This window comes from Macrotis lagotis, chromosome 7, assembly GCF_037893015.1.
Source record: "Macrotis lagotis isolate mMagLag1 chromosome 7, bilby.v1.9.chrom.fasta, whole genome shotgun sequence".
In the NCBI taxonomy this organism is placed as follows: Eukaryota; Metazoa; Chordata; class Mammalia; order Peramelemorphia; family Peramelidae; genus Macrotis; species Macrotis lagotis.
The window spans coordinates 109,758,434-109,780,740 of record NC_133664.1 but is presented as its reverse complement, the minus strand read 5'-3'; the positions used below and the strand labels follow the sequence as shown (position 1 = coordinate 109,780,740).

General features: G+C 37.9%; 1 protein-coding gene across 1 annotated transcript in view; it reads right to left on the bottom strand.

Annotated features, from left to right (window-relative positions):
• Nucleotides 1–22,307, bottom strand: part of ZC3HAV1 (zinc finger CCCH-type containing, antiviral 1) — a 101,379-nt gene that overhangs the window by 48,843 nt on the left and 30,229 nt on the right. Inside the window, 8 exon segments of the mRNA XM_074193585.1 lie at nt 154–238; nt 1,639–1,741; nt 3,628–3,736; nt 6,459–6,615; nt 8,546–8,669; nt 15,041–15,139; nt 18,261–19,256; nt 21,128–21,386. Coding sequence (XP_074049686.1) covers nt 154–238; nt 1,639–1,741; nt 3,628–3,736; nt 6,459–6,615; nt 8,546–8,669; nt 15,041–15,139; nt 18,261–19,256; nt 21,128–21,386 — 1,932 coding nt within the window.

The window sequence follows — 22,307 nt, the reverse complement described above, 5'->3', positions numbered from 1 at the left end:
CTTTGTTTTTTTCCCTATTGCTAGGCAGAAGCATATTTATTTCATTTCAAGTCAGACATATTTATTTCATCAAACTATACTATAATCAAACTATAATCACAAAAACCTCTCTTTGAATAATTCATGTACTAAAGAAATGACAAAAAAATGTACCTGATATTTTGCATCTGATGGGGTCATCTGGTCCCAGTGTGAAGGAAGATCGAGGGAAACTTGCTTGTTCTTCTCTCGGTGTTGGCTGAACATAAAAGAAAGAAAGAATTAATTAGTCCCTGTTAAATATGGCAAGACCATAACAGAGGAATAAGCAAGGCACTTGGCAGGAATGAATGAATGAAAAATCACTGATTAGGTGCTGACTATTTGCCAGGGACTGTGTTAGTAATATAAATTTAAAAGTGAGGCAACCCATGCTTTTAAGAAGCTGACACTATATATGTAAGGGTAGATAAGGTTATGGACAGCTCTTCCATTGAAACTTTGCTGCATTCTCAGACACACTCTCTCTCTCCTCCTCCTCTTCCTTCTCTTCCTCCCGTGTCCATGCAGATAATTCTCAAATCTATACATTCAACTCCAGTCTCCCTCCTGAATCCCTGTCCCAAAACTTCTAAGGCTCTCTAAATCTATGAGCCTATTCACCTACAGGACATTTCTTATTGGTGTTACAGGGAAATCTCACATTCCATATATCTAAAACAGAACTCATCTCTCCCTTCAAATTTGTCCTTTTTTATAATTTCCCTATTGTTGTTTTTAGCTGCCCAGAATAATTGCCACATTTCCCATATTGAGCCAACTGCCAAGAAGTGTATGTTCCAACTCCACAATATCTTTTGAATCTGTCTTATTTGCACTCACACCACAACTATTTTAGGTCAGCTTCTCCCCACATCTCACCAAGTCTACCGTAGCAATCCCCCAACTGGTTTCTTGATTTTAGTCTCTCCCCTCTCCCAATGCATACTCCACATGTCTATACTAGGAATAGCACTATTCCTAAAGTAAAAGTCTGACCACATCCCTCCCCTTTTCAAAAAGCTCAAGGGTCACCTCATACATCTGGGTTAAAATACAAACTCTTTCCTGATCTGTCTCCACATAGCTTTCTGGGTTCATTACTCATTACTCTCCTCCCCAATGGCACTAAGCTATTTACTGTCCCTTGAATAGGACATTTGAACACTCATATCTGTGTTTTTGTACAGATAATCTATCCTCTACACCTGAAATGCAAGACTCTCCTTTACCTAGACTTCTGACAATCTCTAGATTCCTTCAAGGCTCTGCTCAAATATCACCTCCCATAGGAACACTTAGCCATCAGTGGCTAAGTGTCCTCACCTTGGAAGTCTCCCTGTATCAATTTTGCATAAATTTTTAGCTGAATTTTCTATATATGCATACTGTTTCCCCCAACAGAATAGAAGTTTCTTGAAGACAGGGTCTAATTTGTTTTAGTTCTATAATGTCAAGGCCTTAATTAGAACCCGTCACAAGGTAGGCAAATAGAATAAATGCTTGAAGACAATATGAAAGTAAATTTCAACCTTGCCTGGATGAGTTATGAATTCAATTGAATCGGTTATTGTGCATCTCAGGAGTTAATTGATGAGGAGTGCTCGATCAGATACTTACTCTGTCTGTTTCTGATTCCAGTACACAGTCACATTGGATACAAATTCAGGTCGCCTTCGGACTTCCCTTTTAGTTTGAGTGACTAAATTGGTCTGTATCATTTCTTTAGAGAGAAAAAAAAAGTCCATACAAAGTTAAAATGATTTTTACTGTTCAGCCACAGAGAGCAACCGCTCTGTTCAATGTCCCAAGGAGGGAAGAATGGAGTTACCACATTTCCCTCACATAAAAAACTAATTCTCACGGCATGTGCTAAGTTAACCAAAGATTGTATTTGTGTGGGCTATACTTTTCATCTTGTCCCTCTTTTCCTTACTCTTTCAGACCTCTCCTTTGAGGCACAGGGAAGTCTAGTCTTTGCCCTTTTAACTAATCTGCTTCATCCTAGCATGCACTGGAACAGGAGGACCACCCTCCTGAACTGGGCCTCTATTTGCCCTTCTCAATATCATGGTTTCTGTCGACTCAACCTCATTAAATTAAGTGTCTTAACCAAACAGGCATTATTTGTAAACCCTGGACTAGTCTTCCTTCTAGTCTACCTTTGGGAGCCTCCATCACAAATAAATATGTCATAAATCTAGGTATTATATGACTGCATATAGTGATCTTTTAATGTATTTAACAGTGAATGATATGCCAATTATGTGATATGCATGAAGGAAGAAATCTTTCAGATAGGTGATTGCCCCAGATGAAAGTTTACATCTACTCACAGTATCTCTCTTTTTCAGAACCCTGCAAAGAATCGGCAGTTTAGCTTTTGGTCTAGAGTAGGGATTCTTCAACTTTCTTAGGGGAAAAAATCTTTGGCAATCCAATAAAGACAATGAGTAATTCTCTTAAATGCAAGAAAATAAATTATTAGATTAATCCAATTATGAGGAAAAAAATTTAAAAGAAGTTCTCACATTTTAAATTAAGAAACTCTGGTCTGGAATCAGGGTCACAGAAGTGAATATACAGAGAGATAACCAGATGTGAATAACTCTACAGACTACTCATCTAGCTACATGGAGCAGTCTGGGCAACAGGCAAGGGCATCTGGGACATCTACCTAGAAAATTATCTCCATCCCCCTGTTCCTTGTTTCAGTTGATAGGAAGTCAGAGGATTGATGAAAGTTACCTCTACGGTTGTGTTTATCTAAGTTGCTGATACGATTTTAATATGCATGAAGGGAATAAGTGTTTATTAAGCACCTAACAAAGCATTTCACAAATATTTGTTCCTCACAACACTTTATGAGGTAAGGATTATTATTATCTTTATGTCACAGTTGAGAAAACAGATGCAAAAATAGGCTAAATGACTTGCCTCATATACCAAAGTATTTTGTTTGTTTGTTTGTTTGTTTTAAGGTTTTTGCAAGGTAAATGGGGTTAAGTGGCTTGCCCAAGGCCACCCAGCTAGGTAATTATTAAGTGTTTGAGACCGGATTTGAACCCAGGTACTCCTGACTCCAAGACCAGTGCTTTATCCACTGCACCACCTAGCCACCCCATACCAAAGTATTTGAGGCAAAATTTGAACTTAGGTCTTTCTGACTCATTAAAATCTTCCTCTTAGAACCTAAGTCTTGCATTTCATCTACCAAGTCAAATGCTTCTTTTCAAATAATGAAAAAGCAAACCTAGCAAGGTCTTGTATTCTCTTAGTCACCTCTGTGACTATGAAGAGGTCTATTGTAAAAAAGATTATTTGTGAAAGTATGCCTTTCCTTCTTTAATCAATCATACTTTCAATTCATGTTTAGGACAATCTTAAAGATTTCAAAGATTGATTTGTGCTTTCTCATGTTCATTGGAATTTCCAATTTTCATCATATCTTAAATATTTCATTACACTCATATGTCACATGACAATTCAGAAATTCAGAAAATCCAGGGAAGCTTCATAGGAACTGAGAGCAGAACAGAAGCAGAACCAAAAGAGCATTATATGCACTGACACCAAGAACATGAAAAGATCCTCTAAAAGATGCCATACCCTTAAAGTTCACTTTGTATTTATGACCACCATCTGAAAATTCCACAAACTCTTCTGGACAGAGCAGAAAGAAGAACTCCAGATCTCCAGAAGTGAGTCCTGAACCCTCCTGTTTGAAATCATATGGAAAAAAAATGAATCTCTTTCAAAGAGTTATTACTATGATCCCTGATGTCATTTGATTAAAACAAAAAAACTGTTTATGATTTCCTTCAATATTGAGCAATCAAGGTTTTCTTTTTTTAAGAGGGATGGATTTTTGATATTTTATTAATATTTTATTTTTCCAATTACGTTATGAAAGTTTTTCAACATTCATCAACATTCATATGCATATTTTTAAATTAGAATTTCCTTTCACTCTCCCTTCCCAACCCTCTTCCAATAAAGTTTTTCTATAGAAATTCTTCTCTGTTGTATCTTGGCACCTCCAGCAGAGAAAGGAAGGCAGTAGTTTCAGTTGTCAAAGTCAGACCAAGCTGTCAAAGAGTTCAACAGAAGATGTCATCTGTTTTTTTTGTTGGGTTTTTTTTTTTTTAGGTTTTTGCTAGGCAATGGGGCTAAGTGGCTTGCCCAAGGCCACACAGCTAGGTAATTATTAAGTGTTTGAGGCTGGATTTGAACTCAGGTACTCCTGACTCCAGGGCCCATGCTCTATCCACTGTACCACCTAGCCACCCCATAAGATGTCATCTGAATAAAGAGAGATGTATCTGGATGTTTGAGGGATGCAAGAGACTATCATGGTCTTGCATCAACAAAAGCATGGAGCATAAACACCTAGGCTGTTAGCTAATGCCAATAGTTTGAGCACAAGACTTGGAGTAGGGATGCCCTGAGTTCAAATCCTGCTTCAGATGCCCTTTCTGAATTCATAGTCCTGGTAACTAGCTTAACCCATCTCAATCTCAATAAATATACATGAAGAAGCACTGCTAGTGGAGTTGTGAACAGATCTAACCTGTCTGGAGAACCATTTGGAATTATGCCCAAAGGAAAATAAAACTAGGCATCATCATTAGTCCGGTACTACTACTCCTAGTTCTGTATCCAGAGATTATAAGAAAGGGTAAATAACCCACAAGTACAAAAATATCTAAAGCGGCTCTTTTTGTAGTAGCAAAAAAAATCAGAAAGGGGAGGCCCACCCATTGGGAAGAGCTGAAACAAAGTGTGGTATATGAATGAGATGAAGAACCATTGTTCTGTAAGAAAGCATGAGAGACCGGACTATGCGGAGTGAGGTGAGCAGAACCGGAAGAACCCTGTACACAGAAACAGCAACAGCATGTAATGATCAGCTCTGAGGACTTGCTCCTCTCTCAGCAATACAATGATCAAAGGCAATTCTAAAGGACTTGTGATGGAAAATAGCAACCAGAGAAAAGAACTATGGAATCTGAATGCAGACCACAGCCTACTATTTTCACTTTTCAAAATTTATTTTGATATTTTAGGTTTTTTCCCCTCTTTTTGTTCTGATTCTTCTTTTTGTTTTTGTTTTTTGCAAGGCAAATGGGGCTAAGTGGCTTGCCCAAGGCCACACAGCTAGGTAATTATTAAGTGTCTGAGGCCGGATTTGAACTCAGGTACTCCTGACTCCAAGGCCAGTGCTCTATCCACTGCGCCACCTAGCCACCCCCTGTTCTGATTCTTCTTTCACAACATGATTAATATGGAAATATATTTAATATGGTTACACATGTATAACATATCAGATTTCTCACTGTCAAGGGGATGGGGAAACAGAAGGGAGGAAGGAAGGAAATGTGGAACTCAAAATCTTACAAAATGAATGGTGAAATCTGTCTTTGCATGTAATTGGAAAAATAAATATATTTTTAAAAACAAAAAAAACAATCAAGTGTATATATATATATATATATATATATATATATATATATATATTAAGTGATAAAGATGAGATTAGGGAGAAAAGATACAAACAACATCCCTGTCCTCATAAAACTCACAATTCTATTGGAGAAGAAAATATAAATGGCAAGGAGAATACAAAATACAATGTAAATAGGAGGAAATCTCGGAGGGAAGGCACTATAGCTCTACTATAAATAATCTGTTAAGCAGCCAAGCAGGGGGCACAATGGAGAGAACATGGAAGACAGAAAGACCTGGTCTGGCTTATTTCCTTTCTTATGTATTATTTTATTGCTTTTATTGGTTCTATGCCAAGAATCAAAATGTTATCTCTATGCCTGGTAATATGTTTCTTTGGGGAAGTGATTCCACCTGGTCATGGTCACAGGATTAGAATTCAGTAAAACTGAGGAAGTAGGAGGATCCTGGAGATTAACAGGGGCTCTGAGATGAGATGATTAGGTCAATCAACAGCCTGGGTAGTAAATTGGAGGTGGAGCTAGATGGAGTAAAAGGCATACAGGAAACTCAGACCAAAGGGGGGAGTCTGCAGCTCTACTGCTCTGAACCCCTAGAGCTTTCTATTTGGAGGGAAGGAACCAAGAACAGCAGAAAAATTGACCCTTGCTCGAACTCAGACCCAGGCAAAATCTTACAGAGCTCAGACTAGGGGAATAGGACTCAGACTTTGCCCTGGACCTGATACCTTTTGGGGAGCACTAAAATTTGGCAGTTTCTTGGCTTAAGATGTCCCTAAGATGCTGGAATAACATAATACTCAAAACCCCCCAGAAAGAACCAGTCTAGACTTTCCTGCCAGAAATTCATAGATCCTAGTCTGAACATAAATAAATAAACTCAAAAAATAAAATAAAATAAAATTTAAAAATAGAATAGTTAATGGGTTTCATTTGAGATTTGAACAAAAAGGAAGGAAGGAAATGGATACTCACCCCTTTACCATATTCAATCCACTGGTCATAGTCATTCTTCCAATACCAGTGCCACTTAGTGGTCAGGACACTGGATTTTAGAACAGTTGATGGAGTAGACAGCCGTCGGACAGGATAATATACAAATTCCATTTTCTGGAAGTCAATACTGTGACTTCTGAAAGTAAACGTTCAGGGAGAAGTTACTTAATTTCCTCCAGTCATACCCCAGTCTCTCAGTCTTCCTTCCCTTTCCTCACCTCCAACTCTGCTCCCATCCCAACCTTTTTTGAAACCTCCAAAATCAATACACAGTTTTAGTGAGATCTTGAGTTCAGTGAATTTGGATCACTTAAATAAACAACATCAATTTACAGATGAAAAGTGGCAAAATCTGGGGAAGTGACATAAGTTTCTTGAGACTAAATTCTAGTTAACATCACTCAGCACCACCTAAAGCAAAACAAAATTATAATCAGAGGATTTTGTGTAGGAAGGGACCTTAGAGGACATGTAGCAACTTGGGCTGAAACTGAGATGGAGAATACCATATCCAGAGAAAGAATTGTGGAGTTTGAACAAAGACCAAAGACTATTACCTTTAATTTAAAAAACCCATCATCTTATTATATAATTTTGCTATCTCTTATACTTTATTTTTCTTCCTTAAGGATATGATTTCTATCACATTCAACTTAGACCATTGTATACCATGGAAACAATGTAAAGACTAACAGAATGCCTTCTGTGGGGAGTGGGGGGAGGGAAGAGAGATTGGGGGGGAATTGTAAAATTCAAAATAAATAAAGAATATAAAAAAGAAACTGATGTAGAAATTGTTAATGATGCAGATTAAATGTAAAAGTGTGCCCTCTGTGCATTTCCCTCCCTCCATAGATTGAATTGTAAACATTTACCAGCACTCCACTACATTTACCTCCTAATACTCCCTCTTTATAGTTCAGGAACCTGTACAATAGACAGGTGAAGTACAAGGTAACAAAGGTTATCTATCTATCACAATAGATTGACTTTATACAGCTCCTCAGATATGGGAAAAAGAGAAATTTTAAAAACATAAAAATCTAAAGTCTGCCCCCTTTGCATTCTGTTACTTTTTTTTTTTTTGCAAGGCAGTGGGGTTAAGTGTCTTGCCCAAGGCCACACAGCTAGGTAATTATTAAGTGTCTGAGGCCGGATTTGAACCCAGGTACTCCTGACTCCAGGGCCAGTGCTCTATCCACTGCACCACCTAGCCATCCTGCATTCTGTTTCTTTTAGGTTTTTTTTTTTACAAGGCAAACGGGGTTAAGTGGCTTGCCCAAGGCCACACAGCTAGGTAATTATTAAGTGTCTGATACTGGATTTGAACCCAGGTACTCCTAACTCCAGGGCCAGTGCTTTATCCACTATGCCACCTAGCTGCCCCTCGCATTCTGTTTCTTAAGAAGGGTAAGAATGCTTATAAAAATTTTCATACAGTTTTGCCAAAGTGATTTTTTACATTGTTCTATATTTTTGTGTTTTTTGTTTTTGCAAGGCAATGGAGGTTTAAGTGATTTGCCCAAGATCACACAGCTAGGTTATTGTTATCAAGTATCTGAAATTGGATTTGAACTCAGGTCATCCAGACTCCAGGACCTGTGCTCTATCTGCTGTGTCACCTAGTTGCCCCTTGTTCCACATTTTTTAAAGAGATTTTTAATCAACAGGGAACCACAATAATTTTCCATATGTAAATATTTTGGAAACAACTCCAGTAAAAGTAAACCAAAAGAATCTGATAGGACCATAAAAGACAAAAATATTTAATTTTTGAATTTGAGTCTCTCCACTGGCCACAGAAAGGCAAAAAGAAAGTAGGCTCAAGTTCAAGTCCCACATTTGATATTTACTATCCATGTAACCGTGGGCAGGTCACTTCAACATCCTGGGATTCAGTTTCTTTAGTTGTAAAAGATGTAAGTTGGACTAGAGATCTCTGTGGTCTCTACTGACTCTAAATCTAGGATCTTGAATTCTTCCCCTCAATCAGCTTTCCTCTGTCTCAAGCTAGAAGTAAGGTAAGCAGAGTGGTTCTTTTAAACAGGGTGTGAGTACCAACTTACTTGGAGATGCTTGGGTCACAGTAAGCTTTTTCAATCTCTTCCATGTCCTTTAAGTCTTTCCAGTTGAAGGAAATGTACACCTGCCATTGGTAGGGTAGATGAAAATGGATATACTTGCAGCAGCCTGGAAAGAAAGCACAGAATTCCCAAGGCCAAGGTAAGACCTTTTTGTTCTATCCAAGTTCATTTATTAATATTCCCTCCATTCAAGGCCTCTCTGCTCCAACCTATCCAGTCTCCTTATTTTACCCTTAACAGTTATTATATTATCTCTAACCTAGAATGCCCTTTACCAATTCTCTGCCAATCCACCTCCACTACAGTACAGATATCCTCTACTTTTCACCACAATGTAATCTTAGAAAGCAGAACAATTTCTTAAAGCTTATTTTCAGTACATTGTGATTAGGCATAGCCTACAATGAACATATTTCACCACTAAGAAGCACCAAGAATCATACAGTTCTTAGACTATCAACATTAATTTTTTTATCTGTAGATGTTCTAAAATTGTCCCAATCACCAGCTGACTGATAAACTCTTGTATGAATTGAACCAGATCATCGATATTCTTTCTATAAATGAAAACACAAAGCAGTTTTCCTCATTTCTTGAAAATTGTTTTGTATTCTTCAGGCACTACCTTATTCTGATACCGTGTCCTTGAACTTTAACCTTTAACCTTTATGGGCTCATTTTTTTCCACCAATAAAATGGTAGAGTTTGAAGCGATAAACACCATGGTTTCCCCCGGTTCCAAATTTATAATCTTGTATTCTAACAAATGAACAAAAGTGAAATCAACATTCTGTGTGCTTCTTTTCTTTAAAAAAAAAAGGTTTTTTTTTATGATTTATGCAAGGCAAATGGGGTTAAGTAGCTTGCCCAAGGCCACACAACTAGGCAATTATTAAGTGTCTCAGGCTGGATTTGAACTCAGGTACTCCTGACTCCAGGGCCAGTGCTTTATCCACTGTGCCACCTAGCCAGCCCCTTAAGCTTATTTTCATTAAAATCTATGTTTTTGGGGAGGCTTTAATAGTTTTCTCTAGTCTTGTTACTTAAAAGTCAAATCTCCTATTTGTTTCTGGCCTTTTCACCAGGAATGTTTGGAAGTTGGCTATTCAATTAAAAATCCTTTTTTATCCTCCTGAAAGATCATAAACAGTTTTGCTAGGTAGATGATTCTTGCTTGTAATTCTAGTTCCTTTGTCTTCTGGAATATCATATTCCAAACCCTCTGCTCCTTTAATGAGGAAGACATGAAATCCATTGTGATTCTGTCTGTGGGTCCACAATATTTGAATTGTATCTTTTTTGGCTGCTTGCAGTAGTTTCTCCTTAACCTGCAAACTCTGGAATCTGATTTCATATAGTACTGAAAATTTTCAATTTGGAATTTCTTTCTTGGCAAATTCTTATCATTTCTATTTTACCTTGTGGAGCAAAGTAAAGTATTTCTTTATAATTTCTTGATGTATGAGCTCTAGGTTCTTTAAGCATGAGTTTCATGTATAGATCAGGTAGTCCAATAATTTTTAAATTATCTCTATTTTCCAGGTCAGCTGGTTTTCTGATGAGCTATTCCTCCTTTTCTTCTATTTTTTAATTCTTTTGACTTTTATCGTTTCTTGATGTCTCATTAACTTCCACTTGTTCAATTTCTAACTTTTAAGGACTATTTTTTTAATTTATTCATTTCTCCAATGTAAAGATAATTTTCAACATTCACTCTAAAAAGTTTTTACCTTTCCATCATTCCCTCTCCTTACCTCAGGATAGCAAGTAATCTGATATAAGTTGTTGTTCGTCCTTGGGGGGGGGGTGTTGTGAGGCAATGGGGTTAAATGACCTGCCCAAGGTCACACAACTAGTATCAAGTGTCTGGGGCTGGATTTGAATTCAAGTTCTCCTGACTCCAGGGTCATTGGTCTATCCACTGTACCATCTAGCTGCCCCCTGTCCTTCATTCTTGACATCAGGGAGGTTGATGCCATGACATGCAAGTGAGCTGAATTTAAGTGAGAAGGTTCTGGGCAAAGTCACCAGCTTCACATTCTCTTCTGAAACCATCAGGGTCCAGTGGCCAGTTATGGATCAGGAAGACTGAGAAAGGCCCTGGATGCAGGGGAGACCTTGACTTTTTTAAAGTTAGACCTTTTCCAGGTCACCATTTGACTGAGGCAGTGCCCATGCACTCATTAAAATTACATAGAGAGATGAGGCAAAGAGGTCAAGAATGACCATTTCCAAAAAAAAGAAGAAAAAGAATGTTGGGAGGGTAAGACCCTGATCAATGATTAACACAAGTGAGAAAGAAAAGAAGCAAGGAGATTCTTTTTTGCATAGTTCAAAAATAATAATAATAATAATAATCAGGTAGGGGAAGACCCTCAGGGTTTCTGGTCAAAACAGAAACAATTGCAATTTGAATTTAGTCTTAAGTAATCAGGATTCAAACAATAACCAAGAGTGCTTAGTCTGAAACCCACTGTTGGCCAGTAGATAGAGTTAGATTAATTTGTGGCCTATAAATCCCAAGAAATGTTACTAGGCCTTTGGGGGAGAGCACCCACAAGTAGAGAAGAAAGAAGGCAGACAGAAAGGAAGAGAAAACCAGAGAGAAACAGAGAAGGAAAGAAGGGAGGGAGGGAGAGAGGAAGGGGAGGAAGGGGAGGAAGGGAACCAAGAAGGGAGGCAGGAAGAAAGGAAGAAAGGAAGAAAGGCAGGCAGGCAGGCAGGCAGGCAGGAAGGAAGGAAGGAAGGAAGGAAGGAAGGAAGGAAGGAAGGAAGGAAGGAAGGAAAGGTAGGAAGGAAGGAAGGAAGGAAGGAAGGAAGGAAGGAAGGAAGGAAGGAAGGAAGGAAGGAAAGGTAGGGACGAGGAAGGAAGGGTTGGTTTTTTTTGTCCTTCCTTCTAGAAGAAGACCATGACACAGGGGACATGTACAATCATCTCACACCTATGTCTGGTCACGATGTGATAAAATGATCTGAATAAAAAAGGAAAAACCTCAAGAAGGAAAAAAACAAATTTTAAAAAAGTGAAAATAGTATGCTTTGATCTGCATTCAAATTCCATAAACCTTATAGCTAAATGCTTCCTTGCTCTTCTAACTGGCTAACAGTATCACTCTTTTTATCTAAATCATGTACCTATTTTGATCTTCTCTTTGTATAAGGTATGAAATGGGATTACTTTCTTCAGTGAGTTTCTATACCTCTTTTTCATTTTGTCAATTCTGCTTTTTAAGGTGTTATTTTCTTCAGTATTTTTTGTCTTTCACCGAGTTATTGTCTATCAATAATTTTTTTTCTTTTATCACACTCATTTCTTTTCCCAGGCTTTCTTCTACTACTTTTATTTGATTTTCAAAATAATTTTTTAGTGCTTCCTGAATTTTTGTTGGGCTTGTGTCCAATTTAAGTTTTTTTTTCCCATTGAGGCTTTGCTTGTGGCTGTATTGACATTGTTATCTTCCATGTTTGTCTAGATCTTCCCTGTCACTACAGTAGCTTTCAATATTTGTTTTTTTACTGTTTGCTCATTTTCCTAACTTATTGAACTTTATGTTAAAGTTAGGCTGGCTTGAGGGGGAGGGGTGGGGAAGGGTGGCAACACCGTCCCAAGCTTCAGACTATTTTTGCCTTTCTGTTTTCAGAGCTAGATCTGGAGGCTTGGAAGTTTGGGGTCCTTTCAAAATTGTATGATCCAAGGTGAGTTGTAGTCACTGTCTCCTGCAACAGCTAGTGATACTGCTTCTCAAGGCCCCTGATTCCTTGGGACAACAAACGCTCCCCCCTACCCTGGAACTGCCCTGAAAGTGGGTCTAGGTAATGGAACAGTCAACTAGCACCTTGTCCCCCACCCAGGCAAGCGCAGGAGTACCGTTATCCCTCCCTGACCAGTCCCTGATCCCCTTATTGTTTCTAGACTGAGGTCTGAAGCTGTTGTTGCTACCTCCAAGTTCGTTCCTGTTACTGTTATGTGAGTTCTGGGCAGAGTCCACCCATATTAGACTCCTCCTTCTGTCCGCCAAATTGACCTTTGGCTGGAAAATTCCCTGGCTCTAATCTTCTGGTGGCGCTGCTGCCCTCCCACTGCACCAGAGTCCTTATTTTAAAGCTCTGGGGGAGGGCGGATGTTGGAGGAGCTCAGTTGGAGTTACTCCCTCCACTCCACCAGCGTGGCTCTGCCTCCAGGGGCCTCTCTATGCTTTTGAAAAGCATGAGATTCCTCCCAGAATTAGACAGGAACTGGCAAGTCTCAGGCAAGGTCAGAATTATTAAATACAGATTTCTAATAGAAAACGCAGTGGGGGGGAGGGAGGTCTGTGAATGACTTTGTGGCCAAAGAAATGGAGGCAAAAACATCCTAAGTAAAAGGAAAGCTCCAGGTGCTATACCATACCAGACCTTGCTCATTTTCTCTTCATCTTTCCTGTTTTAACTAAAAGGAGGGGAGCTTCAAAAGAACTGGAAGGAAATTACTCAAAGTTAGAGTTCTGAGGGGGGTGTCTAAATTAGCAATTTTAAATAAAGTTTCTAATAGCAAAACAAGATGTGAACTGAAAACAGGTCATAATGAACCAGTTACACTCAGAGTGGGGTACCTTTCCACAAGATTTTTGAAACTTGGGGAATTGAATTACATTAAATGTGTACATTCCATATTTAACCCCATAGCCTTGGACTCCCAGCCCTTTTTGAACACATAGGGACATAGGAAAGGCCTTTTAAAATCTCTCCAACAAAGGGGAAGAGTTTATGACCAAAGAAGAGAACATTATAAAATGCAAAATGGATAATTTTGATTACATTAAATTAAAAAGGTTTTGCACAAATAAAACCAATAAAAAAAGATTAAAAGGAATTCAGTGAATTAAGAAACAATTTTTACAACTAGTGTTTCTGATAAAGGACTCATTTCTAAAATATATAGAACTGAGTCAAATTTATGAGAATACAAGTCACTCTCCAATTAATAAATAGTCAAAGGATATGAACAGGCAGCTCTCAGATGAAGAAATTCATTCTCCACAGTCATATGAAAAAATGCACTAAATCATTATTGATTAGAGAAATGCAAATTAAAGCAAGTCTGCAGTACCACCTCATACCCTCTAAGATTGGCCAATATGACAAAAAAAGGAAAGTGATCAATAGTTGTGAATTGATCCAACTGTTCTGGAGAACAATTTGGAACTATACACAAAGGACAATAAAACCTTGCCACACTCTTTGATCCAGCAAGACCACTACTATATCCCAAAGAGATCACAAAAAGGGTAAAAAACCCTATATATATTCAAAAATATTCATAGCAGTTCTTTTTGGAGTGGCAAAGAATTGAAAACTGATGGGATGCCCTGAATTAGGAAAGGAGAAGAACATTATACATACTAACAGCAACACTGGGGAATTATAAACTATGATGGATTTCATCATTTTAGCTGTACAATAATCAAAGACAATAACTCTTAAAAATTTGTGATGGGAATACCATCCATATTCAGAGAAAGATCTGTGGAGTCTAAATGCAGATCAAAGCTTACTATCTTCAATTTTTAATAAAGTTGAAGAACTTAAAACCTTGCCAAAAAATGATGTTGAAAATTACCATTGCATGTAGTTGGAAAAATAAATAAAACATCTTTCTAAAAAATAAGAAAGAAATCATGAGCAAATAGATTTCAGAAATTCCTTGAAAGACCTGCATAAACTGATTCTGAGTGAAGTGAGAAGAAACAACAGAATCCTGCACACATTATCTGCAACACTGTGTGATGATCAACTATGCCTTGACCTTCTCAGAAGTACAATCATCGAAAACAATTCTAAAGGATTTGTGATGGAAAATAAAATCCACATCCAGTGAAGGAACTATGGAATCTGAATGCAGACCAAAGCTTACTATTTTCAATTTTTAAAAGTTGTTTGATGTTTTACGGTTTTTCCCCCTTCTCAATTTTTTCTTTTCTGATTCTTCTTTCACAACATGATTAATATGGAAATATGTGTAACACATTTATAGATATATAACTTATATTAGATTGCTCTCTGTCAAGGGGAAGGGAAAGGGAAGAAAAATGTGGAACTCAAAAACCTTACCAAAAATATTTGTTGAAAAATATCTTTACATGTAGTTGGAAAAATAAATAAATTTATTATTATAGAAAAATAAAATCTTTCCAACAAGATATGGCTACAAAGTAAATTGAGAGCTGACCCAATTAAATAAAATACCCATTGATTGTATTGTATGACTCTAACCAAGTCACTTTATTTCCTGGTGATCTTTAAAACTAAGACTCTAAATTGAAGAGAAGATGCCATTATACTAGTAAAGGAAATCCATTCATTAGAGACTTAACTAAATTAAGTGCATTAGAGGTCCAGTTCTTTACCAAGATGTGTTCTCCATACCCATCCCCTCCAACCCAGGTCAAATTCCAGAGCTTCTGTATTTTCCAGAATAATTTTCTCAACATTACTTACTCTGCAATTTACAGTTCCCAAGGAGGTAATCAAGACAAATGTCATTGGAGTCATCATTCTTTATTCCTGAAGGCCTTGTGTTAGAAACTGTTCTGAAATCTAAAGAGAAGACACACAAAATTTCACAGGTCTGGCTTCTTCAGGGGCAAATCAGGGATGTAATTGATTATCAAAGTAATCAACCTTTGTTACTTAAAGAATGTGGGAAGCCATTCCAATCCCTTTTAATTCTAGTACCTTCCCTCTTATTATTTCATACTGATGCTGTATTTATACTATTTGTACATAGTTGTTTTACGGTCTTTTGTCTTTACTCTTTCTTTGAATTCTCAATGCTTAGCCATATGCAGTGCATACTGTAAGCACTTAATAAATGTTCATGAACTGACTTCTAAATCCCCTATTGTTAGCACATTCAAGACTACTGGAGGTGAACAGTCAGATAATGATTTCAACTTCTCTCTCTCCACTAACCATGGCTTTGCAGTGACAGATTCTACAAAGATGTGGCAACAGGGTATATTCCTTAGATAGCTGACTTCAAGAAGGACAATTTAGGTATCAATCCAATTTCTACATAGACTAAGACTTTAAGAAAAGTTTCTTGGAGACTACCATTTTCCTAATAGAGAAGTGATGGATTCATAGTGGGGATAGTTAATTTTTTTAATGTAGTAAACTCAGGAAGTTGTTTTATTTGACCATTTATAAATGTAATGGGATTTTTTCAGTCAATGGAGGGAGAACTGGGGAGGAAAAGCAGATCAACTAAAAAGATGAATAAATGATGACTGACTGGCACATTCTAACCATATGGCCCTGACAAGCCACTCCACTCCTCACCATTCTAACAAACTCCCTAAAATGGGGTTCATAACATTTTTTATGTAATGGATTCTTTTGGCAATCTGTTAATGTCAGATCCCAATTCAGCATAATGTCTTTAAAAGCATAAAATGAAATACAAGAAATTATGAAACACAAGAATTATACTGAAATAGTGATGTATGTATATACACACACACACACACACACACACACACACACACATATGTGTATATATGTGCTTGTCTACATATTTTTAATGTAAATTTATAGACCCTGAGTTAAGAACCCCAGTCCAAGTTGTAGCACATGGCTGTAACACTCTGCTACCAGGCTGATGGATCACTTGAGCTTGGGAGTTAGAAGTTGCCAATCGGGTATTCATCCACCCTCCATCAGGCACCAATAGGGTCAGCCTCATAAAGGTGGGAGCTCCCGGGCTGCCTACAGAGGGGCAAAACAGCCTAGACCAGAAATTGAGGCAGCTTGAGCTGAGCAGCAATGGGATCAGATCAGGTTTGGGGGGGCCTGCATGACCATTCTTATCAAGAATGGAAGACCCGATCTAGCTCTGATATACTATCAGTTGTAAAGAAGAGTATTGATCTGTATTAAAAGAGGTTTATTTCAGCATCTAAAAGCTCCCATAGAGATAAAACCACAGGTCCGGAAGAACAACAATAATATTTGTGTACATCTCTCATATGGTCTCTTACTTGGAGCAGATGAAGACTAGCCAGTCCAACTTCTCTACTTAGCCTCTGCTTTTGTATTTTTGGAAAGAGACACAGCTCTGCTTTTCTTTCTAGTCAAGGTGCTGGGAGTTTGACTAGAACCAGAGGTAGAAACAGAACTTTCTTGGCTATCAGACAGACACTTGCATGGGGATAACTTGCTTCCTAAGGGAAGACGTGTCTTTCTTGTGGTCTGAGGCTGGTGTAGAGATGGAGTTTGCATGAATCACGGGAATAATGGAATTTTGAACTCTGATCAAGAGCTTTATTTTATCTTTCTTTTAGATGACCCCACGTCTTCCTTAGTAATAATACCTTAACATTTATTTACATCCCTACAGCTTTTTCAAAGTGTGTAAATACTGTCATATACAAACACAATATATTTATCTTCTTAGATTTCCAACAGCTCAGTGTGTATAGGAGATATGATTACCCCTATTTTTAAGCTCTGGGAACTGAGGCTTCAACTGACAAAATGGCAAGTGTAATAAGAAATGGTGCTGGGAACCAATCCCACACTTCCTACTGAACTCTGTGGCTTAGATTTCTGCTTCCAACATATTACCCTTAGAGTAGTTCTTTATTGACATTAGGCCTCAAACCTTTTCATTCTCTTTTCACATCATATTTTACTTGTTAACTAACTACAGCCCTAATAATATTTCTACTTCTAACTTTTTTTAAATTTCAAGGAATTCTGGAAACTAATTCCATCTCCTTCCCTAATTGCATCTTCCTCTGTTTTGTTGTACTATAGTCTAAGAAGTACCGGACTTGGAGTAAGGAGAGACCTGGCTTTCTTACCTCTGTGTGACTTAAAGCTAATTATTATATGTTCCTAGGTCTTAATTTCCTCATCTATAAAGGGGGTTGGTCCTATACAGCTCTAAATCTGTGATTTATGAAAATCTAACTGAAATTTACTATAGGAGGGTGATCAATGGTTAAGTCACCCCAACAATCTGAAACTCTATTAATAGAATGAGCATAATATCACCTAGTCTACCCATCTTACAGGGTAATTGTATGGCTTTAAGGAAACAAAAAATAAAATTTAAGCTTTTTAATAGCTTATGATCACACTGAGAATTTTCATACATCATATATATAAAGTGATTTATAAAATTTAACATATATATCAAAGTGATAATAATAGAAGCACAATGCCTAACGTCAAATCACTACCTAACACTTAGAACACACCTGGTCATTTAAATTTTCAGGTCTCCAGGCAACAATTTAAGATTGTAAAAACATACAAGTAGAGAGGGCCCCAGATCCATTTCTTATTAGACTAGTCATTTCACAACACTAAAATGGGAGGAATTATATCACTCATGTTCACCTCATTGTGTCATTGAGAAGATTAAAAGAGAATTAAATTAAAACAAATAAATATATTTGTGTATTTAAAAACAATCTACACTGGCAAGTTTCCTCATCAGAAGTACATTAACCAGTGAAATTGCAAGTTTAATCCCCAAATTATTATTCTTCCCCACTCAAGTTAAGCCCCCCAAGCTTCCTGATATTATTGCCAATAATCTCACCAGTAAAAGTGGTCTCATATCAATGGTACCCCATAATCTCAGATTCTAGGAATAATGGATTCTATGTTTTATATTTAGTTTGATCTAAATGTCCAGCATTCACCTTACCTGTTGGTAAAGAAGACTGGGCTAAAATGCCCTTCCGTATTGCACTCCGGGTGACATTACTTACAGATGATGTTTTCGGTCGTACGTGGGCCATTGCTGGATTAGACAAGGGAGAAGGCTGGATTTTCTGAGACCCACAAAAGGGTTTTTCTTTTTCCACATCCAGAGTAATGGCACCAGTCGTATCATCAATTTTCAATGCTTTTAATTTGTTCTTAAGAGATGATGTTTTTGAGCTCACACTAGAACTGGCATTAGGGACTATGTTATTTGCAACTGGGGTTTCCAGTTTGCCTATTAATGTTGCTGATTGAGCCATTTGGGGATTCCCCAGCATGGATTGGTTGTCTTCACTCTTAGATGAGGATTCCTCTTTCTTTAGATTTGGTATTGATTTGCATTTTGAAAACAGCATAGCACTGCTTCCTACAACAGTTTTTCTGGGAGCAAGTGAAGAACTGGTCTTCTGCTTTCCATAATCATTTCCAGCATTGGTATAATTGTAGGAAGGCACTGATGTACTTTTGCTAGTGGTTATGGGACCTGGACCAGAATAAGAGTCAGCTTCACTCCCAAAGAACACATTCACTCTTCTGGAGGTATGTTTACTCACTGTAGGTGTGACTCCCTTGTCACCTGAAGCAGGTGGAGAGCTAGAAGCAGCATGGTATATATCATCTTGGTTCCCAAAGAGGTCTTCTCTAGAACCAGTTACTGGAAAGAAAAAGTTTGTTCCAACTTGACTCATTTCTTGGGTACTGACAGTCTTAGGAGTTGCTGATATGGCTTGGACACAATCTTGATTCAAAGTAATGTTATTTTTGATGGCCTTACTCTCATTCACTTTGTCTTCACAGGATGGGTCTGTTTTGTCTGATTCTGGATCACAGGCAGTTTCACCAGAGTCAGAAGGAGTGGGAGACAATTCTTGAATCCCAAAATAATAACGATTTCTACTTTGGCTTCTACTTCTTACATTTGGTTTGTTTGGGAAGCCTGCGGAAAAGAGGTCAGTGAGGGGATTGGAAGGGAGAACAAAAAAAAAAAGAACACAGAAAATGAATACAATTAAATTTATAGGATCAGTTCACAGGTATAAAGAACTTTTAGAGAACATCCAGTCCAAATTCTTCATTTTACAGATGAGGGAACTGAGGTCCAAAGTGGGTAAGTACCTTGTCCAGGGTCATAGAATTAGGAACTGGCAAAGCTAAGACATGAATCAAGGTCTGTCTGACCCCAAACACAGAGTTTTTTCCACTATATCAAATTCCTGTCCCATTTTTTACCTGTTACCTTTCTTAAGGATGTCTATGGATATAATCTAGAGGGTCTGAGAGAAGGTGGTGGCTGTGTGAACAGAGAGAGAAATCTGATGGAAGAGATTTTATAGAGACAGAAATTATAAGATATGGAAATGGACCTGGATGCACAGGGTAAAGGTGAGTGAGGAGTCAAGAAGAATGCCAAAGCTCAATGTCAAGGGGAAGAGGGAAGAAAGAGAGGAGAGGGAGGGAGATACATGGGTAACTCAAAACTTTAGAGGAAAATTAATATTGAAAATATTTTTGCATGTAGCTGGAAAAATTTAAAAAAAAAGAAGAGTGCCAAAGTTATGGCAGAAAGGAATAGAATAATGCAAAGTACTTTCAATAGAAATGGGGATGTTTGGAAGAGACATAGGTTTGTGGGAAAAGATGCTAAGTTTTGATATGTCGAGTTTAGAATGTCTACTGGATATCAGCACAAAAAGTTCAATAATGATATGAGATTGTCTCAAGGAAGGACCTGGGCAGGGTCATCTGCTCAGAGAAAAGGTATTAAAATGATGGGAGTTAAGGAGGATACCAAGTGAAAGAACCTAGATAGAGGAAAAAGAAACAGATTTGGGACAGAATTGTGGTGTCTAGGCAGAGTTAGAGGCATGATGGGGATGATGAATCAGCAAAGAGAACACCAAGGTGTGATCAAACACTGCTCTCTAGGATGAGAGGCAAAAGGCCAGTTAGGCCTGGACCTGAGTTTAAATCCAACCTCAGATGCTTACTAGCTGTGTGACCCTGGGTGAGACATTTAACCCTGACTTCATTTTGGAGAAGAAGAGGAAAGAAAATACAGAGACAAGAGGAGATAGCAGTCAAAGACATCAGAGAATTCAAGAAGAATGAAGACCGAGAAAAGGAAAAAGGAGGAGAAAAGGAAAAGGAAAGGAAAAAGGAAAGGAAAGGAAAAAGAGAAATACACTCCCTCAAAAGCTGTTGTACAGTCCATGTACATTTGAGTGATGGTGATGATGATGATGATTGCAAATGGGACAGATATGCTAAGGTCCACCTGTACTAGGCTGTGAGGATTTAATTCAATTCAACAAACATATTACTAAGTGACTACCATTCAACAAATGTAATAGGCCTACAGAGACAAAAATGAAGTAGCCTTATTCCTCTAGCACACAGTTATGATTTGGAGCTGGAAGACCAGCTAGTCCAGCCCCTCATCCTTTATAGAAGAGATAACCAAGGCCTAAGAAAGTGAAGTAGCTGAGTTTGTTAATTATCAGAGGTAGCATGTAAACCCATGCTCTATGACTCAGGGGTATTTTCTCCTGTAATATGACAAGACACCGATAATTAAAAAACACAAGGGAGACTTTCATCTGGGGATCTGAGACAAGAAAGGAGGAAGAACCCGATCTGATCTTTGAAGGAAAAGAAGGAAGCTGCACTTCAGGGATGGGACCTGGGCCACTTAAATGTACCAAGGTAGACACTGAAATGTTAAAACTAGAAAAAGACTTCTGACACAGTTGGACTGATGAAAGAGCAAATATCAATATGCTTAATTGTTAGCCCTTATCCTAAACTCACCTCTTTTCTTGTAAGTAAGCTTTTTGCTTCTGGAATGCTTCTGATTACAGATGTCTTGGATATTCTTAATTATTGAATCGGTCAGTCCCTCTTCTTTGAGTAATTTCAAGACCTTTGGATCCATCAAGTTATGGGATCGATTGCAGTGGACAAAGCCGCATTTTCCTTCAATGAAGTGTTCACAGATGTGGAGTTTTAGGCATTCTGTATTCTTAGGGCAAGAGTCTTGCCTGTTTTCTCCCTTGTAGAATTTGCATACCTGGGGAAGAGAGGAAGAATACCAATAATGGAAATGAGTACCCAGAAAAGAAACAATTCAACAATTTAAGCAGCAGCCACCTTCATAAGAAGCAAAGTATAATAAACACACAAAGATGGCCTTGAGTGATAGGAGATGTGGATAAGGAGAGAAGAAAGAGTTCATGGTAAATGGCCTCCACTTTTTCTTTAAGATATCAGGCAAAGTTTTCAATAAGAGGGTTTAGACAAGGGGACCCATAGGAGGTTTCAGGAGGGAAAAAAAACATTTAAAGGAAGCTGTGGAGATGGGCAAGTGAATTGAGAATGGAGGTATGGTAGAATTATAAAATACTATGTAAAACATAAATTTGTAGCAGATTCAGAAATAATTGTGTGGTTTTTCTCCACCCCCATTCAACACTATGGGTGTAAGCAAGAAGGCAGCGAATTGTGGCGGGGTGTATTTACTAATATGATATCAGCTGGCTAGAGTTCAAGAGAGGAGGCCAGTGTAAAGTTGAATTGGTTTCCCAAGGAGTCAATTTGGGGAGAAGAGGAGAGAATGAATCATGCCGAGGAGATGGCTTGGGAAGAAACTGAAGGGTCAAAGGATGAGTGCAGTTATGTAAAGGAAGGCAGAGGTGAAAAAACCAATAAGATGTTGTCAGCCAAGGGGTAAATTTAATTTTTAAAACACTGAAATTATCTCTCTCATCACATTCAATCTGGATCAATGTATACCATGGAAACAATGTAAAGACTGGCAAATTGCCTTCTGTGGGGGGGGGGGGAAGTAAGATTAGGGGAAAAATTGTAAAACTCAAAATAAATAAAATCTTTAAGTAAAAAAACACTGAAACTAACAAGTGGAAAGACAGTATGAGGTAGAGGTAAGAGTACTAGATTTTGGGGATCAGTTAGGTGGTGCAGTAGATAGAGC